The sequence below is a fragment of the Parambassis ranga genome, chromosome 5 (genome assembly GCF_900634625.1).
Source record: "Parambassis ranga chromosome 5, fParRan2.1, whole genome shotgun sequence".
In the NCBI taxonomy this organism is placed as follows: Eukaryota; Metazoa; Chordata; class Actinopteri; family Ambassidae; genus Parambassis; species Parambassis ranga.
In genome coordinates, this window is record NC_041026.1 from 14,851,546 (window position 1) to 14,875,904 (window position 24,359).

Here is a 24,359-nt window from a genome sequence, read left to right on the forward strand (position 1 = left end):
CCCCCTCCTGTTTCTTCTTTATAAAAGAGAAAGGAGGGCATGAATACCACACACAGACTTTGAGTCACCCGCTGCACAGAAACATCACTGCCGCCAGATTTTTTCCATCTCAACTGAATCAGCCTACCTCTTTTTCCCTTCTCTCTCTACAGGAAACAGTGGTAAAACTGTACTCCCTACATTGAGTCGAAAAGTCCAGTTTTTATTGACTTTATGTAACGACTTTCTGTGTGCAGGCTGATATGTAAATACATACTTACATAAGAATAATCAGAATAATCAGAAATTATTACACAGTTTAAATTATATTACATTATTATATGAGGCACATGACTTCAGAAATGTGTAGATTATCTATACAACAAAATTAAAACTATTTCTTCTGCTTTCACAATAAGAAACAATGTTATACAATATACAATATACATATACATATATTATGACACCAGCTAGTAAATTAATAGTTTTTTAATAGTAATGTGGACCTTGTCATAGTGTAGTAGCCCCTAATGTGATAAAGAATCTGTGTGTGTGTGTGTGTGTGTGTTTGCACATATTCAAGGAGCCATTCACTGGCTGCTGACGTAAACTGTTCCCTTCTTATTATCATCAGGTCCTGCTGCATCATAAAGAGCCGTCAGCCACTTGTTGTGTATACTATCTGTATCTGCGCATCTCTTTTCAAGGTATATCTAACAGCGTGTTTGTGTATGTGTGCACTGTGTATACAGTATCCATGTGTATGTTTGATCGTGTACCAAAGAGAGTGAATGTTTTACGTGCATGCTCATCACTGAGTGCTGCAGGCTGGAATTCAGGGCTGAGAGCACAGTGACAGGGTGCCCCTTCCTCGTACGAGAGATAGGATCAGTGTTTACATGCACCGAGCTTCTGAGATTGCAAAACATCTCCCAAAAAAACATTTTTTGTCTGATTGACATTACAGCAGTGAGACTTCACCCAAGTGTTAGCAGATTGTTCGGAGACAGAAGTGCTTACTTGACTCCTCTGTATACAAAGACATGGTAGACTTCACAATAGGATGTGTCCCTTTGGACAGAGCTCAGAACTTAACAGTCTTTGGGATTAAACAGAAGTCATCTCTCACACCCACCAGGACAATCAGCATTCAGGGATGCACTTAATGATCAGAAGTAAAGGAAATGTGACACCGAAAAGGTCTGACTTCTCCCCTTTACTTGTGCATTTCCATCACTAACATCTCAGCCACAAATTCCGCCAGGCCTCTGTTAAATCAATGCAAGCAACAACAGCAGTACTGTATAAGTAAACCCAAAGTAAAAAATCGTATAAACTCACCAGCCATGGCCAGTGATTGATGCCTGCTGTGCTCAATTGTAGCAATCAAGTAATTTACACTTTTTTTCTGTTGTGTTGTGTTTGATGCCAGTGGTCTGCATGAAGCCGATAAAATGTTCACACTGAAACACTTCGCAACAGGTTGGTAAGTTTTTCCAGTGTGAACGTTTTATCGGCTGTCATCATCAGATCCAATAGATTTGATGTGGGATCCAGCACTAGTTTCAATTTAAAATCGCTCATTCTTACACTTCAGTGTATTTAACATGTCGTCAGTGAAGTGTTCATTGTAAACAAACATTAACATTTCTCACCAGAACACACACAGCATGTGTCATTAGCGTCTGGATAACACGTTGAGTGCATTACATGAAACATTTGCAAAGAATTTAAAAGCTTTGTTGTTTACGGCTGCTTTTTACAACACATTACTGTCGACATGCCTCTGCAGTCAGACAGTTTATTCATTCCTTCTTCACACTGCATGTGTGGACAAAGTGCTCCATCCTGAATACGTACCACACAGAGCTGCAGGCATATAGATGTTAATTATGGCAGTTTTTTTTAATATGTGCTCACAGCAGTGATCAAGGTGATGCATGCTTCAGTTTCAGCAATGTTGTGTGTTTGATGTCACTGTCCACACTGTTACACACACGGTGTCACACATATATTTACAAAGAGACAGATTTTAGTGTGAAACCTCCAGGATCGTGTTTTTGTTGGACAGAAATAATGCAGACACATGTTGTCTTCTTGAGCGAACAAAAAGATCAGATAGTAATATTTGTCCTTTCTACCAGTGGTTAACATAACATAAGTAAGTGATTACAGTCATTCTTGATCTCTCTATGCTAGCAGCTGTCGTGCACTTAAATTCTACATTTTATCACAGGACTACTACATGTATGAGAGTCATCTTCATTTAGGTCTAATCCAAAGTTATCCAACTGAGGTCCGTCTGGACTCTAGTTAGTAAATAATGTGTGATACCCATGATTTAATGAGAAAATGGTGAAAACATTCCTTACGTGTGAGGTCTCCCACAACTACAAATGGGAAAATCTTGTAAAAAGTGTTAAAGATTGATTTCCCAATCAATTTAAACACGCTGCAGTTTAGATTTGTTAAATACTTCATCTGTTTTTGATCTGACAAATCTGTGTGTATGTGTGTGAGTGCAAAGCCTAAAGTAACGTGTGTGTGGGTGTGTGTTTTAAGCTTCTCACCCTTCCAATTCACAGCCAGCTGATTAGCTGATTTGTTGCCTTTTAGTTATGTTAATGCCACTTAATTACAGCCCTGGTGGGAACGAAAGGCTCTACCCCCCTTCTGTCTCACACACACACACACACACACACACACACATGCATGCACATGCACCCAAACAAGCAGACATACATTGACAATTAACCTTACATTAAGTACCCCTTTACCCCTTTTCTCCCTCGCTTTTTTTAATGTGCATCTTTGTGTTTTACACTGTAATAATGTGCTCGGTAGATATCATGGTTGCAGCTTGGCACAACTGTCAGCAGCACGGCGTCAGTCAGTCCTGGGATCTCAGAGATGTAACTTTAATGTGTGTGTGTGTATGTTTGATTAGTGTGTAGACTCCTCTGGACAGCCATGACTCGTCTCTTCCTGACAGCAAATGAGACGGCCGCCATGTCACAGCACGGCCAAGCCTTTCATTCGTTTGAGGAAAGTGTGTGTATCCATGTGTGTGTGGGTGTTTTTGCCTATGTGTGAGTGACTTCTCTCTCCCTCTCTCTCTCTCTCTCTCTTTCTGAGTCTCTGAGTCACATGCTGAACTCCAAACATTAGCTCAGGGATCCCAGCCAATTAAAAGCTAACGCAGGCTCGGATGCCTTTCTCCTACCAACATCTGGGTATTAAAGCAAAGCGCCTGTGAGATATTAATTATGAATTCAGCAGCTAGGAGCAGGACCACACAGGAGATGAGCAGTGTTGCTCTGTAACTTGTTTACTCTGTGAATTGAGGAGGTTTGTTTAACTAAATGCTACATCAACACATTCTTGTCATCGCATTGTGGCGGACGTCGATTCGTGTTTGGTTTATTGCAAATTTCCTAGTTGGTGCACGAGGGAGATGCTTGGACCATAAAAGCTGAGACAGTTAAATACAACAACACGTACACACACACATGTAATCACTGAGTGATGCAACAGTGTCATGATGAAGACAGGTCTGCACAGCTTTTGTGACAAACAGTGAAAATAGAGATGTAGATCAACATGATTTGAGCTGTAACACACATTTTGGGGCTAATGAATAAGTTAAAAATATCTCTAGCTTCTTGACTCCTCTAGGACTCTTAAGTTGGATTGTGGGTAATGTAGGCACCGAGGTTATGTTATTATAAGTCTATTTCTGCTGGATAGTAGTAATTCTACAGTAATGCAATATGCAATTCTGGTCCAAATGTATGTTGTATGTTGGATGATTAGTCCGCGGAGGACTTGCATGTTCAAACCTATAACAAATATTTCAGAACGATGGTGAAGATGAAATAGACGACATGATGAAAACAAGCAATAGTACTTAACACTGTACCAGCTCTGAGAAGCTTTGCCTTTAAAAGAAGAGGCAACTCTTTTGTTATTTATATTATTGAGGTGATTGGAAAACACAGTTTCTGATTTTATGGGGATTTTACAGTGTGAGAAAGTGGATGGTGTTTGGTTTTCTTGTGTTTTTTGGGCCTTTCTTTTTTTGTCTGAATGGAAATCCTGCCAGTCATTATGATTACAGTATGTCTGTGGCTGGCTTTGAATCTACACATTGTTGCAGTATCCCTCTTCCGGTCCATCTTCATCTTTTACACCCTAAAGCAAAAATATTCAGTATGAAAATGAGTCCTCCTCAACAAATTCCGCTGGGTTTCCTCTTGATTACTTCTGTCTGCTCAGCTTCATGTGTGTGTGTCTGTCTTGTGCGTCCTTGTTTCCTCTTTGTGAGAGCCTCTCAGAGCTGTGGTCACTCTGTTCGTCTGGTGGCCTGCAGACCTCGTCTGCTGCTGTCATCTTTTGGAAGGATTGAGCTGCGGTTTCTCCCACACACCGTACACAAACACACACATAAATGTACACTCATGTAGTGTCTCTCTTTCCGCTAACCACACACATGCATTGCATATCCGCCCCTTCACACACACACACGCTCCACCTCCATCCCCTGGAGCCCCTGTGTCTCTCTTTCCTCTGTCTCTTTTTCCTCATGAGTTTTCCACCTTCTCTCTCTCTCCTCCCTCGCTTCCAGCTGTGTTATACAACTAAGGAATATAAGTAGGAGCAGACCGGCTATAAATAATGCCTGCCCACCCAAGACTGTTAGGATTATTATTTTTCTTATAATCACTGCGGTCTTACTATAAACCGAACAGATTATTATCTGGTTTTTGTTCCCTGATTCAGACGTTAGCCGCCAGTGCCGGTGAAGCTCTGCACAGGGATATTTTTCCTTTCACTGAGAATGATTGACTGCTTCTACAGTGACAGTACAGCCTCAGAAGTCATGAGTGGACTGGGCAAAAAAAAGCTATGAGGAAACATGATGTAGAGCTGCAGAAAGGAAGAGAGGAAAAAGAGCAGCTGGATGATGTTCGGTAGCGCTGGGGAACGCGAAGAGCCGCATTGGATTTACAGTGACAAAGCTCTGCTAGTATATTTTTCTTTTTGTGAAAATTTGGGGGTTGGGCTCCTTCTTGTTTATAGATGGAGCCGTTCTGTGAGCTGCCTCAGTCTACAGCTGGTAGCCAGCTGTGTGAATCAACCTTTCCTCATCTGCTTTATCCATCCATCCTTCTCTCCCTCTGTTTTCTCTCGTTCTCCTCCTTAAAAGGAGTTCAAAGAAATACTTGGCATTACCTTTTTGATACACAGACAAGCAAATGCTGAAGAAGGAAAAGATGTTTAATGTGTGTTAGAGTAAAGAGAAAGGTGTATATGTGTGTGAGGAACAGAGGAGTGGAGGTAAAGGGAGGGCGGAGGGAGGAGAGGAGCACAGGAAACCACAGGTATGTGCAGGATGGAGGGTGGGTGGCCTAAAGGACAGAGAAGCGAAGGAACAGGGAGCTAAAGCAGAGGAACACACTCACATATGCTGGTAGCACCACATCTGTCGTCCTAAGAGAGTTTTTGTGGTGTTGTGAGATTTCGCAAGTGTTAAAAATCGAAACAGCCTGAAGCTGCTCAGTGGCCGACAGCACAACACACTTCTTGTACAGTAATCATCACTGTGCAGTTACAGCAACGTGTTCCTTTTCATCTCTATAACCTGACAGTTGTGCATTGATAAAAACATCACTTTTAGTTTGCATAAGCATTCAAAATTGTTATTTGAAGGCTCTACACTCTGCTCCACTCTGCTCTGCTGCGCTCAGTTTAGCTCCCACTCATCCCCTGCAGTGCCCAGATGTCTGTCATCAGTCACTCCGACTGTGTAGCAACAAGGGATCAACGTTTCATTCTGCTATTTCGACAAGGTGAGAACCCCCAGCAGTGAGACATCACCACCACCACAGCTCCCTCTGCCCGCAGTTTACAGTACAGAGAAATGTGACATGTGGAGCAGTTGAAACTGGGGTTATGGTGTTAACTGTAAAACAGTGACGTCAAAACATTTTTCTATTTTTCTCTCATGTGTAGGTTTGGCATACATTTATTTAAAGCTTTTTTTTAAATAAATGTAAATTATCTTAGAGTATGGAGCAGCATTTTTGACATTCTTTAAATCACAACACCATCGAAGTAAAGGCTTTCTGTCACTGGACACTGGACATCTTTCCTTTAATAGTCCTCATTCAGGCATATATATGACAGATGCAGCTCTGATATGATGTTTGAGCAGGATCTGAACTTTATCTGTCTCACTGTTAAACCTGTCCTCATATTGTCTCTGCTCCTGGATGTGGACAGGGCAAAGTACAAAAACAACCAACAAAAGGCTCCAAAAATTGCAAATAACAAAGAGTAAAACTAAGGAAGAAGACAGACACTGAAAACAGTAATAAATGAGACACTTCAGAAGTAACACAGTGACAACAAAAGACCATCACCATCACAGTCACACACACACGCAGGGAGGAACACAGGACAAAGGAGAGCACAAGACATATACATGGGGGATAACAAGACACAGGTGAAACACATTAGGGCGGGGCAAGCAATCACAATGGCGGGAAACACAAGAGGAAGTAAGACACACACATACAAGGGAACCAGACTTCCAAAATAAAACAGAAAACAACCAAATCAGAGCAAAATGAACCAGGAAAAATACAAATACACTAAAGAAAATGCAGGAAAACTAAATGAAAATGAAAAGAACACCAGCTGAACTGTGGATTACTCACAATAAACAAAAAGTTTGGCTGTACGGTTTTGCACAAATTTAATATGATATCGTCTGGATGACAATGTGAAAACACTGAATTATTTCCAGGCCCTACTTTTGTGTATTTGCTGTTAAAAAAAATGTACCTAAGTCTTGGATTTAATTGGCGTTAGAACAGTTTAAATCAAACTCAGTCTGGCTGTTGATAAGTAGCTATGACACTAATCTTCCCTGCAGCAGGTCAGTGAGTAGAGCTTATTGTACATTACAGTGATGTCTCCAGCCCTGTGGCCTTTCGGTGGTCACACCATCGGCCCCCATCACATTACAGCAGCTGTGAGGAATTCACAGAGTCTGGGTAAAAGGGGTAAAAAACATAGTGAGGGTGGGGGGGAAGAGAGGCAGGAAAGGAGGCGAGTCTGTGTGTGTTGGGTGGGGAGAGGGGGTTACAAAAACAAAGTCAGAATTTAAAAACAAAGTTTACCACTGAAGGAAAACAACAGGGCTACAAAAAAGTTGGTGTGAGAGAAAAAGAAGAAGAAGAAGAAGAAAACGAGGTAGAATCTGGGCTGTGGTTGGCTGAAGGCCCGAGCTCCGCCTTCCTTCTCCCCCACCCTCTCTCCCTCCCTTGCTCTGTCTCCAGCCTTAACACAACAGAATCCCCCACAAGCCCAGCCACATCAGGAACGGCTGGCTACATTATAGCTGCCATTATCGTCTCTCAAGTCATAACAGCCAGAGAACACCCACCTCGACTGCAGCTTCGCCAGGAGGGGGGAGGGGCGAGGGAGAGGTCGCAAGAGCAGGAATGAGCAGAGAGAGAGAGAGAGAGAGAAAGAGAGAGAGAGAGAGGGTGGAGGCGGGGGGAGAAGAGGGAGCAGGAGATAGTCAGAGATACAGAGCAATGGAAAAGGCAGAATGAGAGGAGGACAGCAGGGAACGAGCAGGAGAGAGGGTGGGGGGAGAAAATACTTTCAGATGGCTGTTTACACTGCATGCAACAAGCTCCAAATATGTGTGTTGAGTTTTTTTCAGGCTGTTTTCTGTGAGTAAACGCTGTCCGAGTAACAGATTATCCAGCACACACACTGTATACTCATATACCCATCTGAGATTAGAGAAGAAATGAGGGTAAGGGGGAAAAGGGGATGTCCTTAAATGCTTCTTTTTATATTGAATGAGGAGGTAGATTGGGGGGGGGGGGTGAGCCCCAGTTTAATGTTACACCCAAGAGGAGAGAAGAGGAGTGCAGAAGCAGCAGAGCCAGAGCAGGGCCGGAGCCTGGACCTTTTGTGTGACACGAGCAGTGACCTGTGGAAATGTCTGTCCTCTCTGGAGACTTCCGCAGAAAGAGAAGGATCGGCACTCTATGGGAATGTCACAAATGACCAAACTGGGCCGGAGGCTAAACAATGTTTCTCTTTGTATAACGCAAACACCAACTATTACCTGATGACTGGGAGAAGCGGGATAAATAACCATCAAAGTCCATTAATGTAAAACCTAATGCAAGGCAGCAATCTAACAATGTATCCTGTCCCATAATTGTTACTGTATTTAAGCTTAAACAGTTACACATTTAACATAATATGTTGTAAGTGGTGTAAAATTATTGCCGTGGCCTTATAGGATTACATGAGTAGGTCTTAAATGTCAGAAAACTGTCCATTGTAGGCCAGTATCTGCACAGCGATGGCCGGACACAGACCCCAGCGCCCTGGGTAAAAGTCCTTGAGATTCATGGAAAGTTGACTTATTCCATGAAATGTGTTCAAACAACACTTAATGCCTATAGTATCAACTGCACAAACCCGACAACACAACAGCCAGCGCTCTGTTTGAATCTGCAACAGCAAAACACCCAAAAAGTGGATTCAGCTGAGCAAAAAGTGTGTTTTTTTGCCTATGACATCATGTGGAATCATCTGCAAGAAGAGCGTACTATTTCCTCTTTATTTTATGGTGTGGCTTTAAATGTGAACATGTTTGACTGTGAGCCAGATCTGCTGCAGTAGTTGGTACATCAGCGTTTGTTGAGTGGTGGATCTTTACAGTGCAGCGGTTTGGGTTCTGACAGAGGAAGTGAGTAATAGGCCCTTAAGAATACAAATCCATTTTTTTTATTGGTGGTAGGCTGTGTTGGTTTGGTGAGTAAGTAGGTAAGCTGGAGTAGAAACAAGAAACATATTCTTACAGTCATGAGAAAGTAGGGTTGTTTTAAAAAGGTGCAACAATCAGTGCATGAAGACAACACACTCAATTGTACAGTGAGGAGAAAGTTATTGACTGCTCTGAGTCGTATTTGTGCGAGGTCAGGACGTTGCAGGGTTTGTGAACCTGGAGTGTTTGAATGGTTTTTGGGGTGTAGAAAGTGTGGCTGGACATCCTGTCCTCATCCTCAGCTCCTTGGTTTCTGCTCAGCTTCCCGTGCCGCAGTACAGCAGACTTGTTTAGTTAGCCGTTTGATTTATGGCCTTGAGGTTTTTAATATGCTGCTGCCCCCTCCCTCTCTAACCCAGCACCGCAAAATTACACCGGAGACTACTCACAAAATACTCACCTAAAATAGCACAATGCCACGACACCTGTGTCAGCACCACATGTATATGAAGTCATCCCTCTGTGAATGTCTAGGAGCGCAGATACACAGCATATATATCCACATAGGTGCCTCTCATGCTGTAAAGCCTCTCCCACTATGTTTATTCAATGTTGTATGATTACCTGCACATTCCTGCCCTAACCCTCCTATATTTACACACTTCATCTTGTAGAGCATACAAATGCCTTTTTTTGTGTGTAATCTGTGTTCTTGACCTCTAGAAATTGGTCCAAGCAGCAATGATGTCATTATAACCCCTGCCAAAGTCAGTGAATAGGATGAGTTAAAATTCACTTTTCTGGATGCTAACTTGTGGACGAGTCCCATGATGGATCCTTTTTTGCTTTCTCTAATAGTTGATCAGCATAGGCTCCTATAATAATGTGACCTCACCCTTTTGTCTTAAGTAGATACTCAGGGCGTTCCCATGTCTTAGGCGGTGGATCCAAGTCTCATCCATATTTACAAATTCCTGGTGAAATACCCCAGGAACCACCTTAAAAAAGGCAGATTATCTCTTTAGACCCATAGTCGAGATCATGTCGTGGGTATTGTCACAGGTGTCCTGTGTGGTGGTGATGGTGTTGGGGGTCATTTATAAGAGCACTCCCCACTAGTGTTTCCACTGCACCTCCTTTCTACCGTGCTCAGACAGTGCTGACTTGATGTTATCCAAGTAAAAAAAAACATACTAAGGTTACTGTCTTTCTCAAAAATCACTCACACTGTTGTGCTGCATGCATTTGTAACAAGACATGTGACTCATCTCTCACTACCTTCAGCCACACCAGCTTATTTTGACTTAAACAGACAGGTGCTTGTAATATTTTGACCACCCAAAGAGAGACAATTTCATGCAATTTTTCAATGGAAACATCTGAGAGACTGGGCTGCTCAGAATTCGTAAATATTAATGCTGTTGACTTTTTTTTCTGGATAAGAGAGTAAGCTACAGTTTGTACCATGCAAGTTATTTACACCAGACTCAGTTTAGTGTGTTTACACAGACCTACAACACTAATGCTCTCACTCGCTCGCAGCTTGCCTATGTGCAGGTGGGTGCATACATTATTCACTGAGATCCACCACTATTTAGCTAGCACACACACACACATTTACACACACACTCAATACACTGCAGAACTTTCTTCATTCACACCTGCTTGAGTACACTGTCACAGTCAGTCTTTCACTTACATTCTCTGTAGACTTGGTGGCCGCTGGATTTTTATGCTACCCCGTGGCGTGACTGACAGGTGTGCCAATGTGTGTGTGTGTGTGTGTGTGTGTGTGTGTGTGTGTGTGGACCCACTTTTTGGTATTTATTAGTTCTAGACAGCTGAGGTGCTCGCCAAAATCTCTATTTAGCACGTCCTGCTAATTATCATACACACATGCAAAGCCTGCGCTGAATATGTGCAATTAGCCTTTGGACCGCCCATGTAATTTAGCCAGTCGCTAACTCTGAGTATACCAAAATCCCCCCCTGGTGGCTTGTGGGCTTAAATAGGTCCCCACTGCCCTTTTAACACTTGTGCTACTACATAACAGGCCTGGCAACCTGTTACACTGACACCATAGAGCTTTCATCTGCAGCGGACAGACAGCCGCTCTGCTGGTTTGTCACATAAACACAAGCAAAGTGATATTTTGTTTGAACATGCATAGCATACATGTTTGCAGGCATAAAGTCACAGATAATAAATATAGAAAGGTGTTTTATTTTGTGGATTTGACAGGTGATAAATTCTTATATACAAGCCACCAGTCCTCTCTTTTTGCTCCTAATTACCCTTTTTTTTCTTAACATGTAAAAAAACCACAGTTCCGACTATTAGTACCTGCACTGATGTGGTTGGATGTAATGAGCAGGTGGTTGTTCCTGAGATCTCTCAGCTAGAATTACCTTACACATGCGCTCCTGCTGAAAGACACCTTCTCAATATGAGTCTCGTACAAAAGGCTGCTTTGTCCTTCTTTCATTTTTCTCTGTTTGTGTGTCTAGCATCCCCAAACTTTCGTCCTTTAAGCTTTAAGGTAGGTTTTCTTCTTCCATGCTGATCCTTTGCACGATCATGTTTAGAAAAAGGAGATTACAGCCAAGCCCACTGTTTGTGTGACAGGCTTCTGTCTAATCTGTAGGGATTGTGTTAGGGCACATCAGTCACACAAGCTACAATTATAAGGGACCTATTAGGCTTTTACTTTTTTTTTTTTGCTTGAGTATCATTAGGGCATTAAAGGCATCAAATGTGGTATAGCATACAAACAACCAGCGTTATGTCACACAACATCTGTAACATGTGCCAAACAAGGATGTCCTGCTGAAATCTTTGTTGTGGATTTTTCCTGCTGTCTGTTCTCAGGCTTGATTTTGCATCAAACATGTATGGGTGTATTCAAGACATTTCTGTTGATTAGTGAGACATTAAGCGGATTTATGCTTCACCAGCACTCCTTTTCATCAGGGAAGTCGTCTGAGTTTCAGCTGGAAATTTAAACTGGATCACCTAAATCCAAGATGGCTGTTCCACAGATCAGTAGCCGTTAAAGCTGCAGTTATACTGTTTCTTAGCAATTTTGTGTGTTTGAATTCCATGACATTAGTTCGACAAACACTTCTATCCAACTCCTGGATATGTTACTATAACGTGAACAAAATACTCTGAATGACTAACAATGGCAAATTAACTGTTTGTTTTAACTTTCGTAATCTCGTAAAGAGACAGGAGCTGAGAGACATCAGCCAGTGAGAGAATTAATATGTGAATCATACATTATGTAAGAATGTAGAACAACATATGAGAATATTTTTGTTTTATTTATTATTTTTTTATTAAGGTGAATAAACCCAGATGGCTTTATTTGTATCTTTGTGGAACTGTAGAAGGATTCGAACACTCTACAACACACCTCTTTATAGGAGTAAGGAGACATAGTCTCTCTCTATATTATCTAAATTGAGGTCAACTTACTATAGAATTGGCCTCTAAAAGAGTTTTTTTCACTTCAGCAACATGGAATAAAATCAAGAATTAAGTTTTACATTTCATACTTTGCACCAACACTTTAAAATAAATATGAGTCAGTGCTTATTTTGCTCTTATACTGTTTTTCTTGGTTTGCTTTGGTCTGTTATTAACGTCCTACATGTTCTTTTTTTTCATCGACCACAATTGTTCTTGTGTATTTGACTTTTTCATTCTGGTGGGGTTTCGTTTTGTTTGGTTGGGTTGGGTTTGTTTGGTTTTGCTCTCTTTGGCCTAACCGTGTCCTTGTGTCTCTGCGTCAGGTCCAGGGTGTACGGGGAGCAGTAAGGTCTGGGAGCTCCAATGCCAGTGGATATGCAGCCACACCAGGGGCTGTATTACTATGAGACCTCGCCCGGCCAGCCCTCAAGAGGGTAAGATGCTAATTACGCTGCATCTCTCCACAAAACAATATATTGGCCATTAATGCATATATTCCAAACACATACATAAAGCATGTACTGCTTGATGGGCAGTCTGTACTACACATAAAATTAGATTTTATTCATACCCCATATATTTGACTATATGACTACCGGTACATGACTAATACCATCCATCCATATCAAAGTGTTTCTAGAATCATCTCACGTTTTCAGACTTTGGTGTGTGCACATGCACTTTTAAGTTGTAAACAACACAGGGACTCCAAAAATGAGTTTAAACATGTCAAGGAGGAGTATATTTTAATATCAGTACTGGCAAAAAAAAAAAAGTATTGGCTCAGAAATATCAACTTGTTCTGACGTCTGTGGGCGTTTGTGTGGATTTTCCCTGTCAGTAATTAATTCTTCCCTTAATGCTGACTTAACATGTCTTCATACAGATGCTAAGAAGGCATTAAACATGGCAACCTTACTGTAATGACAAGATTTTAAGAGCAGCACACACCGCAACTTCTCTAAAAACCACAAACTGTCATGCACTTACATGTTTGGGACAAATGTAAATAAGTATGTTTTAAAAGCCTTTCTCAACATCAAAAGAAAGCACATAACTGAAACATGTTTCTATCAATTCCATTACCATCTCATTTTTTCAGTCTTCTTTTAGTAACCAGAAATCAGTGCAGCTCCTTTATAGAAATTAGACGTCACACTCATCTTAAAGGTCCAGAAGCTGTGACTATTTTAATCTTCACACAGATATTCTGGGGATGTAGAAGCCCAGGACTCTCTGCAATTGTTGTAGACACAGTGCTAGCTCAGCCCTACACTCCTCCCCTTATCCACCCTCTCCTCCCTCCTCCCTCCTTCCTCATGCCACCCAGGTTGCGGGTGGACTCGGCCTCTCTCTGACAGCTGCTAATTACAGGCTGACCAGGCCCCGCTGCGCTCTGCATGACTGCCTCGCGCCCCACTCAGGTTACCCAGAGTCAGGGTGAAGCAGAGAGAGAGAGAGAGAGAGGTTTGGAGAGAAAGGTGGCTAGGGCAGGACAGAGAAAAAACAGTAGGAGGAGGAGGAGGAAAGAGGAAGAGGAGATAGAAAGAGATACAGAGAGAGAGAGAGAGAGAAAGTACAACAGAATGGGTGAATGAGAGAAGAGAACAGAGAATGGAGGGAGGTGATTTTGGAGGGAACTGGCACAGTGGATTAGAGAGGACAGATTAAGCTCCTGTGTGGAATACACGTATTGAAAGAATTACAGAATTGAAAGGACGACTTAGGAGAAGGTGGAAAGATGAAATCTGACAGAGAAAGAGGGGACGGGCGAAGAGACTGATTCTGAACTAGCCAATGAGCATCAGAGGATTGATTGACATTCATGGGAAGACTGGAAAGTTACAATGAAGCTTCAATTTTGTACTTTGGAAGGGGAAAGCCCAGATGAGTACATTTCCACAGATTAGACCAAGACAAGGGGCTACACTCCATCTAGTGGTGGGAAGAAGACATCACAAGGAGAAATGTCACCACCTCAAAGTACAGTTTCAGCTGATAGATATGTCAAAGATTTCCATTCACATAACCTTTTATCATTTATGAGGTCCAAGTGACATTTTCCAGCATTTATTGATAATTATTTGTGAATTTACAATCACAATTAGGTGAATTGTCTTGTTACGTTAAAAAAACAACATATGATCATACTCTTTATATTTTGCAAAGCTCATATCCACATTAACTTTGACCTTTGTGTCTGATGTTTGCAGCCTAGTCCCATCAGACCAGTCTCCCTACACTGATGTGTCTTTGCTCCGTGCTCCGCTTCATGAGGGCCCGCCCCAGGACTGCCACACCATGTATAATCCCATGACTTCCAGCATGACTCACGGATCGGGACTAGGGCAGGGGATTGGCCACTGTTCAATGGATCAATATATGAGGCCCCCTCAAGTCCCACCGCCGCACAGTATGATGGGCCACAGGGGCATGCCGCCCACGGAGGGTGAGTCAGAGTATCTCTTACATCTCCCTTAATCTCACATCTGCTATTGATTTGGGATTAAGGACACCTGAGACACTGAAACAGAAACGTCAGAGAACACAATGTGGCTGGTTGTAGTGGTGAAACATAAATGTGTCTGTTACTGGGCGGTGTTGGATTGCAGTGGGTCAGTAATACGTTTAATTTCAAAGCATTGGACTTCTCAATTAAACTCTATAAAGTTCTTTATATAATAATATATTACTAGCAGTAATCCCAGGAGTTTTATTACATCCACAGTCCTATCTGGAGTGCACAGGACTGCAGGTCAGCATCGTGTGCTGTTCACTTTTTTTCTTAATTATTGCTTTGACACAACTCTCTGTGATGCCCTACAGGTGGAAATAGCACCCCCTACTGTACCCAGAACAACATGATGTCATCACATCACAACTTCTGCCAGGTTCAGCCAGGTTCTGATCAGATTGGGTCTGGTGACGGTAAGGAAACAACCACATACGCTGTCTGCTTTTTTAAATACTATTGAATGCTATTTGATGATTTTCATGCTTATGCTGTCCTATTTATTTAGGCTCAAGGTTCTCTACACCTCGTTCCATGCTGAAGCTGAGCAAGAAGAGAGCTCTGTCTATTTCTCCTTTGTCTGATGCCAGTGTAGACCTGCAGACGGTCATCCGGACCTCACCCAACTCTCTGGTGGCCTTTGTCAACTCTCGCTGCAACCCTAATGGGGCCAGCTCGTACGGACATCTCTCTGTGAGCGCCATGAGGTCAGACATCTCTTGAGTTTATAAATAAATATGTATTTTCCTCCTCCTTATCTACTATGTGCTGGATGCAAAAAATATCTTCTCCACATTTCTCCCTTTTTTTAAGTCTTAGAGGATGTTGAGGATGCTCAATCTGTCTCCTGAAATTCCCTTTTTGCCATGATACGAATGAATATTATGTTGACATTTTTTTTCTTACTCTGCAGTCCATCATTGGGTTATTCCAGCAATATGAACTGCCAGTCCAGACAACAAAACTCCATGTATGGAGGAGGGACACCTATGGGTGGGCACACACCAGGTCCCTGCCAAGCATCCCGTTTACCTCCACACAATCCTCGGCTGCAGGCTCCGCCCAAGCATGGACACGTAAGACAGCTCTTTCAATCACTTCACAAAGCAGTAATTAAGGCACCCGTACACCTTCTGCTTCTGACAGCTGGTAGGGAGTGGGTAAGAGGTGGTAAGAGAAAGCTCTAGCAGCTAGATGACAGAAACATTGTGTTGGTGCAAGTGTTACTGTCGTGAATGGCTTTAAGGGACAGAAACAGGCTGGAAATGTGATATAATATAATGTATTTTTGCAGCTGAAGACTGAACCAGGGCTGGGTGGTGTGATAGATGGCATGAATGTGAAGAGCCTGGAGGAGAGGTCAGAGGGAGATGTAGCCAGTCCCTCTTCCACTGGTACTCAGGTACAGTAATGCTCTTATTAAAGATATTTGCAGCTTAGTGTCAGTCAAACTGATTGAGGTCTATACTCCAATGGCAACTTCCATTATATTAACAGTAGATTACATGATTATGTGTTACCAGGACCCTCTGTTGGGTCTTCTGGATGGCAGAGATGACTTGGACAAAGAAGATGGGAAACCTGAACCAGAGGCCGTCTACGAGACCAACTGTCACTGGGAGAGCTGTAACAAGGAGTTTGATACACAAGACCAGCTAGTTCATGTAAGCCATATAAACTGAAGAGAGAGACAAAATGGCACAGACAATGGCTGAATAACATTTCTTTTCACCACATAATGACTCAAAGCATTTGACGAGACCTCTTGTTCATCTATGTTCTGTTCAGCACATCAACAATGAGCACATCCACGGAGAGAAGAAGGAGTTTGTGTGTCACTGGCAGGAGTGCTCTCGAGAACAGAGGCCTTTCAAAGCCCAATACATGCTGGTGGTTCACATGCGCAGGCACACAGGAGAAAAGCCACACAAGTGCACTGTGAGTGAATCTTAAATCTCTGTCTTGTCCCTCTGTTTGTATACAGTGAGTTCCCCTTGCAATAGCCAGAAGCACGATGAAAGGTTTTGTGAGGGCTAGTAAGACATTTAAATTAAAAAAGAAGCAAATAAGAGGAGCAAGCAAATATGACCATCCCAGTGGATGTAACAGCTGTTAGCTTCAATACCACATCGACTCTCTGAGGCTACCCTCAGTGCTGCTACCACCATGTCTTGCTCATTTACCGGTTTGTCTTTATACAGTGTTGTGGCACCACTTTTACTTTTAAGAACATAATAAGTTATTTCAGAGTTATTGAAAAAAAGTCTTGCACAAATCTTCCATTCAAACATGAAATAGATAAATCTTTATAAAGTTCTTGTCACAGCACTTCACTGCAAGCCACTGAAGCACAGATATTACTGTTTATGCTGTTCTTATTCTTATATGTGTGTTTTTCTCTGTTTTAGTTTGAAGGCTGTAATAAGGCCTACTCTCGCCTGGAGAATCTGAAGACCCACTTACGCTCTCACACCGGGGAGAAACCGTATGTGTGTGAACATGAAGGCTGCAACAAAGCCTTCTCCAATGCTTCAGACAGAGCCAAGCATCAAAATCGAACTCATTCCAATGAGGTACAGAGGCATATAAAGTAATGAAGTGATGATGATACACAGCGATGTAGAATGAAATGAGAGCTACTGTACATGCACAAACAAGATATTATGCACTGACAGAAGCTTTGCTCTTTTACAGAAACCTTATGTGTGTAAGATCCCTGGTTGCACTAAGCGTTACACAGATCCAAGCTCTCTGCGTAAACATGTGAAGACGGTACATGGTCCTGAAGCTCACATCACCAAGAAACATCGAGGAGACACAGGCCCACGTCCCCCCGGATCAGCTATGACCCCTGGAGGCTCAAACTCAGAAATGCTGATGGAAAAAGAGGAGACTCGCAGAGAAGACTGCAAACTGTTGGCCCCTGAGACTACTCTGGTGAGTAATAAAGTCTTTTACTCTACTACACTGTCTGAATTAGCACGTAAAAGGTTGTCTAGAGTACACAAAACCCTTTTCCCCCCTTCTTCCAGAAATCCCAGCCAAGTCCAGGTGGTCAGTCCTCCTGCAGTAGTGAACGTTCTCCACTGGGGAGCGCCAACAACAATGACAGTGGTGTGGAAATGAACCTGAATGCAGCAGGCAGTCTGGAGGATCTCACAGCACTGGAAGACGGAGTTGCAGGAGGAGGAGGAGGAGGAGGACTAGGAGGGGAACCAGGAACGATGGGGATGTCAGCACAGGCTCTAAAGAGGCTGGAGAACCTGAAGATTGACAAGCTGAAGCAAATCCGCAGGCCTACCCCTCCTGGCCGCTGTGCCAGCAACAAGCTTCCTGCACTTCCCGGTGCGTATGTGCGAGCAGGTGTACTGGACATGACTGTCCTTATAATCAAATTAATTTCATCATATTGATGTTTTTTTTCTGGGTGTCTGTTTTCAGGTTCGGGGGAGAATATGGGAATGTGTGCACCTTCTCCACTTCTCTCAAATCGGCGTGTTATGGAGTTGTCCAACCATGATCTTGGAGGAACTATTGTCGGCTCTACTAACGACAGAAGAGGAAGTGGCACCAGCAGCCTAAGCTCCGCCTATACAGTGAGCCGTCGTTCTTCTATGGTGTCTCCTTATCTGTCCAGTCGACGGTCCAGTGAGGTCTCACAAATAGGAGGGACAGCAGGTGGAGGATGTCATCTCCTTGGCCCAGAACAGGCTGGGGGAGATCCTCTCTCACCAGAGACCAACCGTAGAGGAGCTCCGTGTCCTGGAGGAGGATTGCCAGGTCTTCCCAATTTAACTCCTGCACAGCAGTACAGCCTAAAGGCTAAATATGCTGCAGCCACTGGTGGACCACCACCTACTCCTTTACCTAACATGGAGCAGCCAGGTACTCCAGGTAGGAGAGGAGGTGTTTTGAGCGAGTACCAGGGGCAGCCTCTGCCTCCTTTCCTTCAGCAAGGTGGTCCTCGTAGGCACAGTGCCAACACGGAGTATGGCACTGGTGTCATCTACCCGCATCAGGCTCCAGGTAACAACACAAGGAGAGCCAGTGATCCGGTTCGATCAGCAGCAGATCCTCAAGCTCTTCCCAAGCGCTTCAACAGCCTTAATAATGTTGCTATGATGGGCCGTAGGAATGCGCTGCAACACCGGGGCTCTGACACCAGTCTTTCCCGGCACATGTACTCGCCTCGGCCACCTAGCATTACAGAGAATGTGATGATGGAGTCTATGGGTATGGAGCCCCATCTAGCACCTGTTGATGCCAGGGATCGTTCCATGATGATGACTCCAGCAGAGAGAAATTTCATGGGATACCACCAACAGAATCAGAACCTCAGTGGAGTCGGAGGTGGAGGCCCTATTTCAAATCAGCTGTCACCAAGTCATGACACTCTGAGTTGCCCAGATCAAGGTTACCACTACCAAGGAGGGGAAGTCACATCCAGGGCGGGTGCAAATCCAATGGGCCAGGGAAGGCCAATGCAGCCAGAGGGCATGTCAAACACACTTCTCCAGCAGGCTGAGTACAGTATGAGCACCTGCCAGCTCAGTCCCTCAGGCCCACATTATCCTGCGTTAGGCCAGGGTGGTAATGCTGGAGGTTCTTGGAATGATACCCACAGCCATCCTCTCCAGAACCAGCGGGCAATGCAGTATTCTGATCCTACCCTGCAGCCTCAACAGGCTCCGGCTCACTTTAACAATCAGACAGGCCTCTTCAACAGCTCTGATGGAACCCACAAACTCATCATCAAGCCTGAGCAGCAGTTCCACCCTGGGATGGGAGGTGGAGATGCCTGTCAAAATGCTAAGCTCCATCAGCAACGGATGCTAATGCAGCAGACACGGGGTTACCCCCAACAACCAGGCCAGGCAATGATGAGGAACTCTAACAATCCCAGCTGTGACTTTCAAGGGCCAAATCAAAGCTCATTCCCCAGTGGAGGGGGGATGAGTCTAGGGTGCGCTGGTGCTGCGCTGTCTGAGGGGCAGAGATCTGAAACTCCGATGATGCAGGTGAAGGAGATGATGGTGAGGAACTATGTGCAATCCCAGCAAGCCCTCATGTGGGAGCAGCAACAAGAACAGCAGCAAAGTGGAATAAAACCTCCTCCTCTTTCTGACAACATGGATCTGAGTGGCCAAACAGCAATGATGCAGCACAGTCCACAGAACCAAAACCAGAACCTCTACCCTAACCAGACCTATCCTTCCTATCCCAACCAGAACCTTGTAATGAGCCCTCCAGCTCACAGCCGGGGGCCCAGCTCAGTGACACCTAAAGACCAGCAGCTGCCAGGACTCCAAGGTTCATGTTATAACCAGGAGATGGTGGTCCCCAGGCCTCCTCAGGGACGGAAACCTCTTAGCCGCCAGAACAGCCTGTCACAGGTAGGAGGAGGTTACCTTGGCAGCCCACCCCACCTCAGCCCTGTCCACTCCTCTTCTAGTCCTAGACGAGGAGTCCGTCTTCCTCCAGTCCAGCACCCACAAAATGAAATGTTCTCTCCCTCCAACAACAACAATAACATGTACTACTCTGGTCAGATAAATATTGGTCTGGAGAAACAAATGGACCCTCAAAATGGGCCTTGTCTTAACCAGCAGCATAACATGGGCTCCAATCTGGACCCTGCAGGCGGCACAAAGACTGCCCCCATGGCTCCATATCCTGATTCTGGCCCCATTCCCAATGCCTTAGAGAACCTGGATCTGGATAATGCTCGCATAGACTTCACTTCCATCATTGATGATGCTGACTCTTTCAACAATCCTCTACAGGGTCAGCCAGGATCTTCCTCCCAGGCCTCATCCCGCCTCACCACGCCCCAGACTTCTGTCAGCCTGGCAGCAGGCTCTGGCCTGTCCAACATGGCTGTGGGTGACATGACGTCCATGCTTACCTCACTGGCTGGGGAGAATAAATACCTGAACACACTGTCTTAAAAGAAAGACTCCTGGGCAGCTAAGTGTACATTAAGGCTAACAATCAAACAGTCTGGTGGCTAAAAACTCAAACTCAGTCACTGCTAGTGATTTTCCCCTGAGTTAGGCTCAGGTAGATTAAGGCAGACAAACAATTGAGTGGAACATTTTAAGTGATGAATCAATAGTTTGTGCTGTTTTATACATAGACCCGATATGCCTTTATATGTAAACCCATCATTTTGATTGCATGTTGAAACCAGCCTACGTTTATGTGAGCTCATGACAGAAAAAAAAACATACAAATCCCCACTAACAAACCTTAAAACCAAAGGTGCCTGATCAGCCTGCCTTGCTGTATTGTTCCCCTGCTGCCTTGGTATTTTTCTGTGCCTGATATGAAATGATGATGCTAAACAGCATTCCAGTCACATAGAGCTTTGGCAACAGTGGAGCAAAGAAGGATCCATGTAAATAACTTTTATATACATATATATATATATGAATATACATTATGGTGTGTATATGACATTGGATAATCATCCCCTGGTCTTTTGACGGACTGCCTGCATTCTGAACGCCAACGTTCAGGGGATGAGATGATAGTAAAATGGTTGTTTGAAGAGATGAGAAAGATATTGCTTTTAGTGATTGAGAATTAATTTCTCAGTGCTAATTAATCTGTTTTGCTCGAAATTTCTTCCTTGTCAGGAACAACAACACTCCGCACGCCAGTGACATATCAGTATTCCCACACATGCACAGATGCATTCACACAGAGCAGCCCCACACATGTGCCTACATGCAGATGCTCAGGACTTGTTTAAATCTTTGGTATTCAAATTATGTTGGAATTGCCTTTCCAGACAGAATTTGCACTCCACATGTTTACTGTATAAGTGTTCCTAAAGCAGCTGTGTACTTATTTGTATTTCTATGGGTACATACAATGAGCTAAGCTCAAATATCATAATGTATCACCAATGCCCTTTACATTGCAAGGTGTCTTATATATTCAAACATAACGCCTGGTTTTTATCAACATTAACCCGAACTTCGACTCATACAAGATCAGCTGGGACTCTTATATGAAGCTCAGCTTGTTTGTATCTGTTAACAGATCTGTAATAGTTGCATATATTTGAGACAATAAGGTACATCTGTAGTACAGTGCTGCTGCACTTTGGCTCTAATCCCAAAGAGGAGTTTTATGGTAAATTCTGCATTACTAATTCATGATGTCAGGAAGTGTGAAATTTATCAATTGCTACCACTGTACTAAAAATATGTGTGTTTTTTAAAAGGTACACTAAAAGGTATTTTTGTGCAACTGTTGAGCTGTATCGTTGAGCTGCAGCTCTTTGTAGAAGAACTAATTTTATACCGTGGCTTTGCACTGACTACAGCACTGTGTGGAATGGTCTCTGTCTCTCATAAGCATTCACATGAACCTCGGTAAAGAATAATCACAGTATTTTTTTCTTTGAAAAAAAATCACTCAAGAACAGAACTGAGCACACTCATGCTCAGGAACAAGGCCGCATTTCATTTTTGGCAAAGAGTTTCTTGTGACAATGTTGGAATAAGACGGTTGTGTCACAAGCAAAATGAATGAACATTTATTCATTTTGGGAAAAAAATATGTGTACAATTTACCAAAGACACCTAACAGTAAGAAAAAAGATGCACAGATAGTATGTTTTAATACAACACTACTAACACTAGGAATAAGGGCATGAACAATGACTGATAGTGCTGTTCTTTAGAATGTATGACATGTTTTTGTATAAAATTATCATTTTTTATATTAATGAACTTTATGGATGTCGCCTTCTGTGTGTGTGTGTTTGTGTGTTTATTTTTGTAACTGTCATCCTTCATTCTGACTTTTTTGCTGGCAAAAGAATATCAGCTGTAGCAACAGAAAGCTATAACAGTAACAATAACTATAATAGAAAAAAAGCCAAGTGTTATATTTTGTGTACAATTTTCTACATTTTTTTATACATATGTGCTATATTTTACCATTTTATGAATAAAGATGCTCAGTTTGGGATGCAGATGCAGAATGTTTTGTTGAACTTTTCTTTGTGTCTGTTTTGTAAAGCGATTGTGCGATGTACGCCTACTCACTGTGAGCCGCAAAGGGCTTTGTTGCAGGCTGATATCATTGTAATTTTATGATCCATGACACACAAGTTTCCAGTTAAATAGGAGGGTATTATGGTTTTTTTTGCTGGCTGACATGTGTTTCTGTGTTCCTTGTGCAATGACTCCTTCTCCCCAATAGAGTGCAGTACAGCCTGAGAACAAGTACAAGTACAGATTCATTCATCTCAAATGTAGCTCCCGTTCTTCATGGTGTAAGAAGTTAAACAGTTGTATGTGCTGCATAATTTTACCACCCAATCAATCCAAATGGCTTTGCAGACCGAATTTATCCTAAATCCTCTTCTTCTTCCTTTTTTTTTTTGGAAAACCCCTTGTTATGAATGTGATTCAGACCTTGTGGCAGCCCGTTATGGGCAGCAGCCGTGATCTGCTAAGATTAAGTGGATGAGCATTAAAAGTGGCTGCTCTTGGTGACATCAGTGCCTGGACGGGCTCTCTGCGGTCAGTGGGGACTGGCACCGCTGCTGAATACTGCAAAGAAAGAAAGAAAAAACACACAAATGTTGCTGGTAAAATATCATCAACAACCTGTTCTGCAACAAAACACATCATTAAAGGCTACAAGAATGACAGAAAAACTGGATTCGGGCCTATGACTTCATAAATGTTGCCATCTTTACTTAAGGTATCCCTTAACTCTGCTGTACACATTAAACAGGGGCACGACAAACTTTTTAAATGTAGTAACTGATTAATGAAAACACATCTTGTCAGGCAATTTCCTATTAAAATAGTGCCTAAACATAATCCCAGTCAAAACATGACACCTACTTACTGATCCACCTGTGTTAATAATACAGGATTTATTTCCATTAAACGTGACATCTTTTTAATCAGCTGTTGTTTTGGTTAGCTTGATTGGAACGCCTATTTGCAGTTAGCTGACTAAATGGCGTCACCACCTTTACTTTACACAGTGTTGGCTCACTTTTGGTTCAGGGGCCCCAATGTGCTTAGACTATATTGGCATTGTGGTGTTGTGGTGCATGGCACAGTAGACTCACGGCAGCCACTACAGCCTGGCAGTGATGCTAAAGCTGACTCATTTGCTCCAAGGCAAAAAAGGGGAAGTTTTCCTGACGGACTACTGATTTGCAATCTGGCATATCCAGGTTTGTGATTTGAAACAATTGTTCAGTTTCCACAAAGGAGCCATGTAGGGTGTTTGGGTAAGCTGACAGGAGTCAAACAGGTCAATTATAATGCACAATTTTATGGCTAAGCTGTTCAATAAACACTTTTGGGAATAAATTAGTGCAAGAAGCGTCTAATGGTGCCCCCACTGAGGGCCTGCTGCTACATCTTGTAAAAATTTTAACAGCTCACCCTTTAATTGTATCAGGTTGAGGTGTTCAAAATGTGTTAAACGCATCAAAAGAATGACAGTTTGCATCTTAACACCGGCACTCCTGCACCACTGCATTAAATCAGCAGGCTTTTTTACAATTATTTAATGCTTTTACTGCCCAATAGTTTGCCTGTCTTACTCATGTGTTCC

The 24,359-nt window shown here is 43.0% G+C and overlaps 1 protein-coding gene across 1 annotated transcript in view; it reads left to right on the forward strand.

Annotated features, from left to right (window-relative positions):
- Positions 1 to 22,738, forward strand: part of gli1 (GLI family zinc finger 1) — a 41,667-nt gene extending 18,929 nt beyond the window's left edge. Inside the window, exons 2-13 of the mRNA XM_028406726.1 lie at positions 12,574 to 12,684; positions 14,464 to 14,699; positions 15,077 to 15,178; positions 15,271 to 15,469; positions 15,676 to 15,838; positions 16,057 to 16,164; positions 16,286 to 16,426; positions 16,551 to 16,700; positions 17,171 to 17,335; positions 17,457 to 17,699; positions 17,795 to 18,107; positions 18,204 to 22,738. Coding sequence (XP_028262527.1) covers positions 12,614 to 12,684; positions 14,464 to 14,699; positions 15,077 to 15,178; positions 15,271 to 15,469; positions 15,676 to 15,838; positions 16,057 to 16,164; positions 16,286 to 16,426; positions 16,551 to 16,700; positions 17,171 to 17,335; positions 17,457 to 17,699; positions 17,795 to 18,107; positions 18,204 to 20,710 — 4,398 coding nt within the window. The 5' untranslated portion in view covers positions 12,574 to 12,613 and the 3' untranslated portion in view covers positions 20,711 to 22,738. The remainder of the gene's footprint in view (positions 1 to 12,573; positions 12,685 to 14,463; positions 14,700 to 15,076; positions 15,179 to 15,270; positions 15,470 to 15,675; positions 15,839 to 16,056; positions 16,165 to 16,285; positions 16,427 to 16,550; positions 16,701 to 17,170; positions 17,336 to 17,456; positions 17,700 to 17,794; positions 18,108 to 18,203) is intronic.
- Positions 22,739 to 24,359: the final 1,621 nt, after the last annotated feature.